The sequence below is a fragment of the Jaculus jaculus genome, chromosome 2, assembly GCF_020740685.1.
Source record: "Jaculus jaculus isolate mJacJac1 chromosome 2, mJacJac1.mat.Y.cur, whole genome shotgun sequence".
NCBI classification, from domain to species: domain Eukaryota; kingdom Metazoa; phylum Chordata; class Mammalia; order Rodentia; family Dipodidae; genus Jaculus; species Jaculus jaculus.
Genome location: NC_059103.1, coordinates 200,383,983 through 200,396,297, shown reverse-complemented (window position 1 = coordinate 200,396,297; position 12,315 = coordinate 200,383,983). Strand labels below are relative to the sequence as shown.

The 12,315-nt window shown below is 47.5% G+C and overlaps 1 protein-coding gene across 1 annotated transcript in view; it reads right to left on the bottom strand.

Annotated features, from left to right (window-relative positions):
* Fam135b (family with sequence similarity 135 member B) overlaps window positions 1-12,315 on the bottom strand; it is a 354,422-nt gene that overhangs the window by 43,987 nt on the left and 298,120 nt on the right. The window contains 2 exon segments of the mRNA XM_004656183.3: window positions 4,325-4,374; window positions 6,437-6,590. Of these exon segments, the coding sequence (XP_004656240.2) occupies window positions 4,325-4,374; window positions 6,437-6,590 (204 nt within the window).

Here is a 12,315-nt window from a genome sequence, read left to right as displayed (position 1 = left end):
CAGTCAATAGTCAATATCACAGTCCTTTGCCCAGAAACCCTGCTTCAGAAGCTGGGAGGCTCTGTCCACAGCAATGCCTTATACATTCACCTAACGTATGATTCTACCAATAAGATGTTGTGTGGTGATTTGAATACAATGTCCCCCCAAAACTATGTGTTTTGAATGTGTGGTCCCCAGCTGATTGCAATTTGGGAGGTGGATATTTGCTGGAGGAGATATGTTATTGGGGGCCGGCTTAGGGATGTGATGGCCAGTGCCTACTTGCTAGAGTTTGGCTCACTATCCTGCTGCTGTTTTCCACATGCTGTGGCAAAGGTGATTTCCAGCCTCTGCTCATGCCATGCTTTCCCCTGCCATCATGAAGCTTCCCCTAGAGACTGTAGGCCAAAATAAAAACCTTTCCTCCCATCAGCTGCTTTTGGTCAGGTGTCTTTTACCAGCAATGGGAAGGTGCGCCCTGTCATAGTAGAAAGCTCAAGTCTTTCAGAGAGATTTTACCTACCAAGTGAAACCCATGTTCTGACCTTGAGCCCATTTTGATTGTTTCTTTAAGGATGGTTTTCTTCCTAAGGCTTACTGGGCATATTTGCTTAGAACATGTTTTCAAACACAAAGCACCCAGGCCATTTGGTGACAGGATGCAATATCACCAGGGTCAGTGTCTTCATAGATCAGTGTAGGGACAAAGGGAGACTTGGGTAAGAAACCCAGTTCTCCCCCAGAGGAGATAGCACATGGAGTATGTGGGAGGCTTGGAGCACCTGAGAGACCACCTCATCCTATGGCTGGCCAGCCCCACTATGGCTAAGCAGTGACAGTGAGAACAAGGGACTGTATGGGTGGCCCACAGCTGTGAAATGCTATGTGACACAGAAGAGGAGTCCTAAAATGTCACTGTCCCACAGGGGCGTGCAGCACAGACGAGTTTACAGAAGACAGCCATCCTATAATGAAGGAAGGGACTATCGAAAGTTCATAGGAAGACCTGCTGGGCAATACTGCTGAGGCCCTGGCTCCTCTGCCTTGATGCTCTGCAATGCAGTCAGGATCCTGCTACTTAGAAAAATCACACTGTGCTTGGAGAACCTAGATGGAGTCAAGGCACATGCTGTGCTCAGCCCCACAGGATGACAGAGCTGAACTAAGCAGCAACAAAGGCCCTCTGAGCGTTCACAAAAGGGCATCCCCTGGGGGCTTAAGAGTTCATAAGACAAACCCTGCATCTTGATAAAGAACGTTCTACTCCACACCAAGTGGGTTAGAATCTACATTATACAAGAACCCCAGCTAATCCATTTTGCACAGAAAATTGGAGACATTTTAGATTTGGAGGAAATAATGGCTGTGACTCAAACTCTGTGCTGGCTCTCAATACAAAAGTCGTGAGTCACCCTACAGAGCTAGTGCTGGACTCCGAGGGCCCTGGATGGATCAGAGAAAAAGAGGCGGCAGTGACCATAGCACACGAGTCTCTGTGTTGCCCCTATGTGGAGGCAGGGCCATGACAGCCGGCACTGCATGATCATGCACGCAGAAGGTAGGGTCACATTTCAACCAGGGAGTAGGGACAAGAGGACTCAACTTAGACAATGGATTTCCTCTTGTCATCTGAAAGCAGGTGGCCAGCAGTGGAGGGGCCCCTCACGTTCTCTGCCTCCTTGAATTCAAGGCCAGTTCCTCCACATCAGGGCTTTGGGGTGTTGGTCACCAGCCTTCATGGGTACTTCCTGGCTTAAATGAAGCTTTATACTTGCCACATCTGAGGAGAGGTTTGCCCCAAGCAAATGCTCATGACGAACCCCACAGAACGAGTTACCAACAATCCGCAATGGCCTTGTTTTCTTGCTTTGGGCTAAGTTTGAACATCTCCCAAAAGTTCACGGCAGGAAATAGAGAGCAGTCTTTTCATGTTGTAGAAAAAAAATAGTATGTTAATGTAATAAAATAATAACAAGACAACGGGAAGGATTGCTTTCTGGAGGCTCAGCAAGTGCCTGAGTGTCACGAGAACCTCCTCCTCCTGGGTCGGAAGCATGTCCTCCCTCCTGATGCAGTGGCACATGGAGAGTCACAGCATCTCCCTGGCAAGGGCTCCTACCCGGCCTGGCACCGGCATCAGGGTTTCAGTACTCCATTATGCAGAAAGGCTAGCTCTCCCGCTCCGTGTGCGCTGAGCTGCATGCTGAGAACCAAGCCCTTCCCTCCTGTCCGCTCCACTGCCCCCCCTCACACTGATCCCCGGTTCTAGTCCTGACCTCAGTGGTAGAGTGTGTCTTAACTGGGAACAAATGAGTTAATTCCCAGGTCAGCAAGTTGTTGTTTTTGTTTTTTTTTTTTTGTTTCAGCAACAAATACAGGCACACCTGACACAAAGCAGACACCTAGAACACAATCCTGAGACTCCCCTGCCGAGAGAGGGTGCAGCAGAATCCCTCCGCGGCCAGAAAGCCCTGGCGTTTCTGATTGTTTTCATCAACTAAATCAGTCCAACGCTTCACCCTTTTCCAGAGTGGCAGGAATTGAGACGAATGCATTTCCTGGCCACGAGGTGGCAGTGTTCTGCCTCTAGCCAGCTCTGCATCTGTGCTTCGTGAGGTGGGGGGCAAGGGAGATGATTATCTGGGAACCCGCATTGCTCCGGTCACTCGACTGTCCAGCCACCAGCCCTTTCACCCACCAAGGTAGGTCTCCTGAGAGCAGTGCGATGTGAACGGAGCGGTCATCAGGTTCCGTTTCTAAAGGATCCCTCACCAGAATCACCGCACACACCAGGGGTGACAGTCTCAGCGGGTGCAGGTGGCCCAGGGGCCGATCTCCGCTGGGGCTCACCACTTAGACACTCAGAGACTTTAAGGGATGCTCACTCCTCCATGCCTGTCATTAAACAAGTGGCATGGCAGCACTTTCCTCCCTGTGCCCTGTGTGCCGCAGCTGGGAGGAGGGTGCCCAGGGAATCTGCAGCAGTTAGCATCCCACCACGCTGGGGACTGGAATACTCCTGTTGGCGATATGGTTAAAACACTAGCCACAGTGTTCTCCCTTTGTGAGATTTTGAGGTACATTTTTGTCCCCTGTTCCTGGCACAGAGCTTCTAAAACCTTTGGCAATTTCAGAACAATGGGGGTTTCTTAAACCCTTTCAAATGCATAATGTTTATGTTAATGAGGTAGCTCTTGTCAGGCCTGGAGCCAGCTCCAGCCAGGGTAAAAGCTTAGGCCAGAAAAACCAATCCATAGTTAGAGAGTGTGTGTTTCCCTCAAAGAAGGACGGGATACTAGGGACTGAGTGAATTATCAGAGCTAATGAGTGGATCACACTTCTGCATGGGAGCCCCCAGTGCCCTTCTAAGAGAGGACTTGTCTGAGAGCTCCTGCGCTGTGACTGCACCATCCACTTGAAGGTAGTCTTGCAAAACTCCCAAGACAGCAGCCCCGCCCAGCGGCCCTGCCCAGGCCTCACACTACGCGCCCTGCTCACCAGTGTTCTCTGCAATTTATTTCCTAACAGACCAGCGGTAGTTAGACAGGTGCTTTCTGAGTTCCAGGACTCATTTGATGAAATCATAAAGCTCTATGGGGGGTATCATGGCACCTCTAAGTTATTGTTAAAAATACGAGGAATTATATCTGAAGTAGGGACAGTCTTGGTGGCTCTGGACCTTACCCTGTGGGACCTTATGCTACCCCAAGGGAGGCAGTTTTAGAATTGGACTGGCATGGCTGGCATGCCAGGGAGGGGGAGGGAAAACACTAACACGTGGGGTGTCAGTACGTTGGGAAGGAGCACAACTTAGTAGTTCTTTCTTCTGTAAGTCACAAAGGGCACGCACTTCTCCTTCATTATGACTCCCTGTAACCTGGGGCATCTGTGCAAGTGCCGGGGTGAGTGTCCCCCTTCGCCTTTCTGGAACTACAGTCGTTCCATGCCTCCGCCTCGGTGAGCTCTTTCCACTGCTTCCCAACAACAGCCTCACATATGGGAGTGGCCCGGCTCCAGGACTCGACCACTGCCCTTGTGCAGAACTACGTGGCCAAAACGCCACGAGGCCTTTTCTCTGGAGCCCGCAGGGTCTGTTTCCTGCTGGGTAGAACTAGTGACACATTACCTGTGGTCCCACCACCACGGACAGTGTCTGTGCTCTAACTGCACCCACAACCAGGGCCTGTTCCCCATCTCCAGAAACACTGGCACGTGTGATTCAAGTCTCTTCTTTGTGAAGCTGTGTGGCCTTGGCAAGTAACATGTTAGTGGCAAGCAGAATCGGCTGGTGCAATACAGTAGCTTCTTTCTCCATTCATACCCAGGCCAGTGTTGTAATTACCTGTAGCTCTGAGCAGAGCTGAGAAAGGGTTTCTTCCACAGCCAGGGCCTCTAGGAAGGAAGAGCAAAATCCACACAATTAAAAAGACCCATGGACATGCAGAAGTTGCTAACTAAAAGACACAGAAACACGAGGCTTCAAACTCACATTAAAGTCACAGGTACACACATGATCTTGAGGACTCTCCTTACACTTATCCTTTTACAATAGATACAGATGTGGAGTTATATCTGTATCTTGCATATGAAAAGTCAGAAGCCCAAAGAAATGGAGCAGCAGGTCTGAGGAGACCACGGGCTCCAGGGACTATGTCATAATAAGATCATAACCTCCTGAGCCACCCACAGCAGAGCCTGCAGGGCACCATCATGTCAACAGGGGCTAGAACCTCCAGCTATGTGGGATTTACTGATCACAGATGTGACTGAGTTTGAACTGTCCCTCATTTCCATATGCACATGGGCAGTCTGCCATTTGCACATGGTTGCAGTGAGAGTTGTTACTCAGGTCAATTTGAGAAACCCTTTGCACCCCTGAATCCCAGTGACCACATGACTAGCAGCACATACTTTCCCACCTGACCACTGAGCTCTAGTCTGTGAACTCAGCAAGGCACAGCACACTTTGGTTGTATTGGTCAGGGCTGAATCCTAAGTGCCCAGCAAAATGCCCACCACACAGTAGGTGCTCAGCATAATATAGTGAAACATGTATAGCTCTTTTACCAGTTGCTAAACAATGCCTGCTTTCCATCTGAACCATGTAGCTCGCTTGGTGTTTGTGTGTGTCTTTTGTTTTTGCAGTGCTGGAGGTCAAATGCAGGGTTTAACACGTGCTAAGCAAGTGATCTTCTGCCGAGCCACCCGCCAAGTCCCTTACGCATGACTCTGCAGCCTGAGAAAGACTTGTAGTTGAAAACAACATCCAATTCAAAGAGCAGTGTGGGAGCAGAGGGTTCGGCCTGTGTGTCACAGCTGAAGAACTAGACAGAACCCGATGCAAGCGCTGCAGCTACTCCTGTGCGCTCCAGGCTGGGACAGAGCACAGGGACAGAGCATTAGAGACTGGAAGGGGTCCCAGCTCTCATAGACCCCAAGTCTACCAAGGCAGTGAAGCTTGCAAATATTTCATGGGATCCACTCTTTGTAGTAATGCACAAGGTGTAGAGCAAAGACACCACCAGGGGCACGGTTTTCTCTGCAGTTGACATCCAGGCGAATAGACAGCAGGATTCTGGTAGTGGAGTACGTGCTAGCCCTGAGTATCAGGCTGTTCCACAAGACTTTGGGCAGAGCCACAGCGCCTCTCCTGACATAGCAGAGGGGCAGGAAGGACCTCATGGTAGAGGAGCAGTGCAGGACCTCTCGGGTCCTGACGTGCTTCTGCCACTCCCTGCCATGTGACCTTCAGCAGTAATGTTACTTCTTAGCACACCACTTCCACTGCTCATCGATCAAGAGTAGCTTAGCTCAACAATGGCCATAATGTCTCACCTTGGAAAACCCAAAGGCAAGAAGAATCAGGGTCCCCCATACAAGCAAATACGATGGAAGACTGCAAGGTTTCAATAATCATCCAGATTATAGATAGGTACAGGATGGATGGATAGAGAGACAGTTGCTAGATACACAGATGTACACAGATATCTATATCTATGTATGTCTATAATATGTACACACAGTTCCTCACTCACATATACTATAGCTATATAACCTTTATTAGGAATTATTTACCCTCTTTTAAGTGTCAAATTGGTCATTACAGCCTAGTTTAAATAGGCTATCGCCCTGCAAACTGCCCTAGAAAGCGGTAATATTATTGACATAGACCAGCATTATCGAACTGGTGTGCCAAGTGTGTAGTAGGTCTTCAAGAAATATTTGATGGATGAAGGAATGAGTGAATGGACATGCCTTGGGACGTTCCTGTGTCTTCTTACTTCATTTGTACTGCCAAAATCTCTCCTGCTAGGATGAGGAAAGGCCCAGACAAACCTAAATGATCAAGCATGTCTTCACTGCGACATTTACAAAAGCCAACTGCCTCTGTCCATCCGCGTCCCAGGGGAGCCTCGGCTCTGGGATGAGGTCCTCCCTTCCCACAGCCTCTTACCCAGTTCCACGTGCGGCAGCTCTGGGATGTCTCTCGTGACAACCAGGAAGTAGAGGCGGAGTCCCCGGTAGGCATGTAGCAGAAGCAGACACAGGTCCCGGTGCCACTTGTGTGCGTGCTGTATGCAGGTCTCGGAGGGGGCGTAGAAGCTTCCCTGCCGGAACAGAACAGAAACCAACCTCAGAAACTTATGCCTGGCCCAGGCAGCACAGAGCCCTCGCCCTCTTGCCCATCTGTGGCGGCATTCACAAAATACCCGGATATTCAGCACAGCAGACCTAGGACTTAGAAAAAACTGGGAAGCGATTAAAGATTCCAGGAAGAATGAGACCTGGGTTTGAATCTTTTCTTTATCTTTCCACATAGGAATAACTGAGATCTCCTATGCCTCTCATTCACTACGCTCACAATAAAATGATGATAATAATATTAATGGCAATGACAATGAATTATTATGACCAAGGAGGTTTGTGACAGCTGAGTGGTGCCCAATTGTAAGTCCCTGTCCCTAATTCTTCCAGGGTACACAACCAGAGGATGGAGGACAGAAGGAGTGGGACCTTGTCTATAGGGATAAAGAAGGCCCGGGAGGTAGCTCAGTGCTTAAGGCACTTGCCTACAAAGCCCAAGGAGCCATGTTCAACTGTCCAGATCCCATGTGAGCCAGATCCACAAAAGTGAGGCAAGCATAAGGTTGTACATGCCTGCTAGGTGGCACAAGCATCTGAAGTTCTATTGCAGTTGCTGAGGCTCTGGTGTGCCAATTCTGTGTGTGTGTGTGTCTCTCTCAAACACACACTTGCTCACTCTCTCTAAAAAATATAGGGATAAAGGAAATTAGGAGGACTGTTGGTGCAGGTAGATGAGTAGTAGGTAGTGTTAAAAAGGTAAAGAAAGCTATCTGGTAAAACGGAAAGACGGTGTGAGATTGAGTCATTCACGCTGCTGTACTACTGGACAGGAATCAGTGCTCACACAGGGCCAGCAGTCTGCACATGGGGCTTGGTCTGAGGACGCAGAACACGTTAAAATGGTGGAGTCACAAAGTGGTCTGTCCAACACAGTTGAAGATGCCTAAGCCCACAAGGGACTTGGAGACCCAGACATGACGAAAGGAAAGAAACAGGACAGTTTTGGCTCCCCAACCAACCTAACCAAGAAGTATGTCCCAGAATGAATTGCAGGAGGGATTTATTCTGAGAACAGAGGAAGGAATCCATAGAGGACATGGGCAGAGGAAACTGGGGGGGCACTGAGCAATGAGTGTGTGGGTCCACACAGCAGAGGCAGCACTTGCACATTATTCTAGTGTTCCCACTACTGCAGGATTCCTGCCCAGCAGTGTGCTGTCCCCACCACCACAAAGCACCCTTCCACTGGCCTACTGTCCCCACCACGGCAGGACACCTGCCCACTGCTGCGCTCTCCCATCACTGCAGGACACATGCCCGCTTGCCTACTCTCCCTACCACTGCAGAACACTGCCCACTGGTCTACTGTCCCCACCTCTTCAGATCATCTGCCTGTTGGCCTACTTATCAAAACACTGAAGGAAACCTACCCATTGGTCTTCTGCCCTCCCCACCACTGCAAGAGACCTGTTCACTGGTCTATAATATGCACTCAGACCACTGCATCTCCATAGGGGGGTCACAGAGGATCCAAGATATTACACATTAGGTGAACTGGATGGAAGGCTCTGTATGCAGTCACCTAGCTCTGAGACCATTATAGGTCAGATCTATAGGGGAGTCTAAGAAGCAGCTCTGCTGTGCTTTCTGGAGGATTATCTATGATGGATGAGGAGGACATCTGTCAGCAAGTACCACAGACACCTCAATGGCACCATGGAGGCTCTGTACAGCAGAGATGCCTGACTTTCTATTACAGGCTAGGCCTTTGTACCTGTGCACTGCCCAGTTGTGCAAATGTTTCACCCCAGGGAAGAGGTGTGTCCTTGGGTAGGCAGATCTCTCTAAACAAGCAATCAGCAACTGGCTCCCAACATCCCAGTATGAGGATGGCTGAATCAGTTATGTTCTCATTGCTTGGACACAATGTCTGTTGCAGTCAGGGTCACATTGCTGACAGAAAAGACCAGGCCAAGAGCAGCTAGTTGGGGGTGGAAGGAAGGGCTTATTTTGGCTTACAGACTCAAAGGGAAGCTCCATGATGGCAGGGGAAAGGGTGGCAGGAGTGGAGGGTGGGAATCACCTCCATGCCAACATAAGGTAGACAACAGCAACAGGAGAGTGTGCCAAACACTGGCAAGAGGAAGCTGGCTATTACACCCATAAGCCCGCCCCCAATAGTACTGCCTCCAGGGGGATTCAATTCCCAAGTTGCCATCATCTGGGGACTGAACATTCAGAACACTAGGCATTGGGAGATGCCTGAAAGAAATCACTACAACACGCAATGTGAGCACCCTAAGGACAGAAACTGGTTTAGTTTGGTTTACAGGTGCAGAGGGAAGAGTCTATCATGGCAGGAAAAGCATGGCAGGGGCAGGAGGCTGCAGCCACACTGCCACGCCCTGGGGCAGGAAGTACAGCAACACTCAGTCAGTTCTCTCCTTGGCATCCAGTCTGGCACCCCAGCCCATGGAATGGCCCCACTTGAGGTTAGGATGGGTCTTCCCTACCCAATCAATCAAATCTAGAAAAGCCCTAGCAAACATGCCAAGAGATTTGATTTCACTGTGATGCTAAATCCTATCAAGATGACAACCAGAGATGAAGCATCACAAATGAGGTGGCTCGGGTTGTGTCTGCACAGGACATCCAAGCCCACTGGAGAGACCCTATGTCATTGCCTCTCATCCCCAAGGACTCATAGTTCTCAGCTCTGCGACCCAGCCCATTATTATGATGACGTAAGCTCCTTCCAATTTGACCTCATGGGAGACATGCAACCAGGTTTAGAATCAAGAAAATGTCTCCAAAATGCTGCCAGGAGATGTTTGTGTCCACTCAGCTCTCAGGGCTGTTTGTAACTTCCTAGTTCCTATCTTTCATGTTATGTTCAGACTGAACACAGAGAAGGTAGTACAGTTGTCAAAAAAAAAAAAAAAAAACTAGCAGAGCATATTCACAACAGAGACATCCAGCCCCATGAGCAAGAAGTGGGGGTGAGGACCCATGAATGATAGGATTACCCCATTGTATTTAATCTTATTTGTCCTCCAACAACAGCATGAAGGGTAAGCAGTCTCTGTGTGTTTTCTATCAAATTAGAATATAGATGTGGAAAGGAAAAGAAAAATCCACATTGGTATCATCAAACATAGTGTCCCACCCCTCAGAGGCCAATCATGTCTTACAAGCCTTCTAGAATATGTCCAAAAACATATGTGCAGTTACAACATGTATGTATACTTTGAAAACATGTGCACACACGCCCAGCAATTGGAGAATGTTCTGGATAGCTCTGCTTTTGCTTTCATCACTTGACTTGACTTGGAGTTCTTTTTAATCTGACCAAAGTCATCATAAGAACTCTTTTTTTTTTTTTTCGTATATAGATCAAAACACTTGGGGTCCAAATATGCAAAGGACTGGGACAATGTCACCCTGCTTTGCAGTAGAATAAATGGCCCTAGAAATGCAGATTTAAGTGAAACGTCCCTTCCTCAGCTTCCATGTGCACCCCAAGAGTGGTGCCTGTCAGGTAACAGATGCCAGCAGAGGCCTGCTTGCTTTGACAGAGGTATTAATCAGTTCTGCAGCATCCCCATGAGCAGTGACTAAGCAGAAAGGGGATTGTCTAGGTACTAAATCCGATGGTCACAAGGCCCCTGTCTGTGCTTCTAGCAGCCCCAAGATTCCCATTTTCTAACCTTTCTCATGCTCATAACACCCTCTTGTCCTCACGGACTCGTAAAACCACTTCAAGATGCAGGAAAGAGAGCACAGAAAGTATAAAGTTTTGTTACAGAAGTTTAAAGAAAGACATAAAGAAAGTTGTAAGGGCTCTCCCTAAGTCTGATTACATGTGCCATGGAGATTGTAAGGGGTAAAATGCATTCTGTGGCTGGAGGTCATGGTTTAATCAATAATTTTTCCTTCATAAATTACTCAGTAGTGTGACTTTTTGAAAGTGAGTAATACTGTGTAGAAAATCTCATGAGCGGGGCCTGCAGGCCTGCAGAGCCCGTGTCTGTGCAGAAGGACAATGTAGCTGCATTGGGATGGCACAAAGCACAGCCTTCTGCTCTCTCGCTGCTTTAAGAAATGCTCTCAGCAGCTTGCTTCTCAAAGCCTAGAATGAAAACCCTAAACAAGGACACAGAACTCACACAGGACAGGCACATCGCCACACAGTTCAGTGAACTCAGAACTATGGTCCCCTGGCCAGGGACCCTCAGGTCAATGTAGATGCATGATATAAGACAGCTGTCACTCTGTTTCTGCAGATGAATCAAGTGCAGTGTAAATGAGGGATGTTTGTGAAGTTGGGTGGGAGAAAAGCATAACCTGGTCCTAATTATGAGCCAAACAAAAACTGAATGAATTATTTCTTTGCCACTTCCCACTGATGTCACCTTGGGTATGGTTCCTTCAATCCCAGTACTTCATGGATCAACAGTAAAGATGGGATAGTCATGACACAGGAATCACAGGACTGCCATTAAAGAAAATAATGAGGCCATTCAGGTAAACTGCTGATGGTCTAACGTGTATGCTGAAAGGACTGTTTGCACACACAAGAACACACGTGCCGCCATGTCTATGGATTATGCAGCTTAAGAATTAACCACAACCCACTGAGAATCCCAACACAACTAATTTTGATGTAACAGATATCCACTAGCAGCTTTCAGATATACATTATAGTAGGAACACGAAACCTGGAGTAAAATAGTTTGGCACCACTCATTAACCATGTGATAGGTCTTGTCCATTCCTATGGAAAAAGTCAATTCTCTTATCCAGGAAGGCAGGCTGGTAATAAAGTGTCCAGTAGAGTATGCATAGTTAACTATTCATCAAATGATAGTTAAGAAGTTTTGTTTGGGGGCTAGAAAGATAGCTCAGTGGTTAAAGGTGCTTGTTTGTAAATCCTAATGGCCCAGATTCAATTCCTCTGTACCCACACAGAGCCAGATGCACAAAGTGGCACATGCATATGGAGTTTGTTTTCAGTAGCAGGATATCCTGGTACACCTATACTTCCCCTCTCTATCACTTTCTCTCTGTCTCTGTCTCTCAAATCACTTATAAAATATTTTTAAAAGAAGTTATGTTCTACATAACATTTACTATCTACAGAATATATAAATATCTTACCTTTTTGTATATGCCTTCCAAATTTATATCTCCCAACTTACTAATTCCTGCCCTGGGGTCTAGTTCTCTGAAGTGCCCACTCTGGTTGGACATCTTGCCAACCTTACAGAAATATCTGGAAGCAGTTTATTATATTCCGGTTACTCAACCATTTCTTCCTTTTCTGGTCTTCATTAATGGATGTAATGTTATCTAAGACCCAAGAAATCCAAGGAGTTTTCTTAGACTATAGGTTTTTTACTGCAAGGATCTGCACAAAATCTTAAGGGTGTAACTTGAAATCCTTTGTTCTCTGTCCTAATTTGAATTCTTCCCATTCACTTGAATGTAAAATAAATAAATAAATAAATAAGTACTTCTGAATAGATCTCAATGCCCATATTCATTTGCAGTCCAAGAACAATACAAGTCCCTCCCCATTATTACCCACTATTTATAAAACAAAAATTCAAATTCCACAGTTTATCATTCAAGGCTCTCCACTGAAAACCCTGAGTATATTTCCACATTCAACTGATACCTCTTTGCCTCCATGTCCCTTGATGCATTCCTCCTTCTAAAGACCAACTACATCATTGCCTGAAATAATTT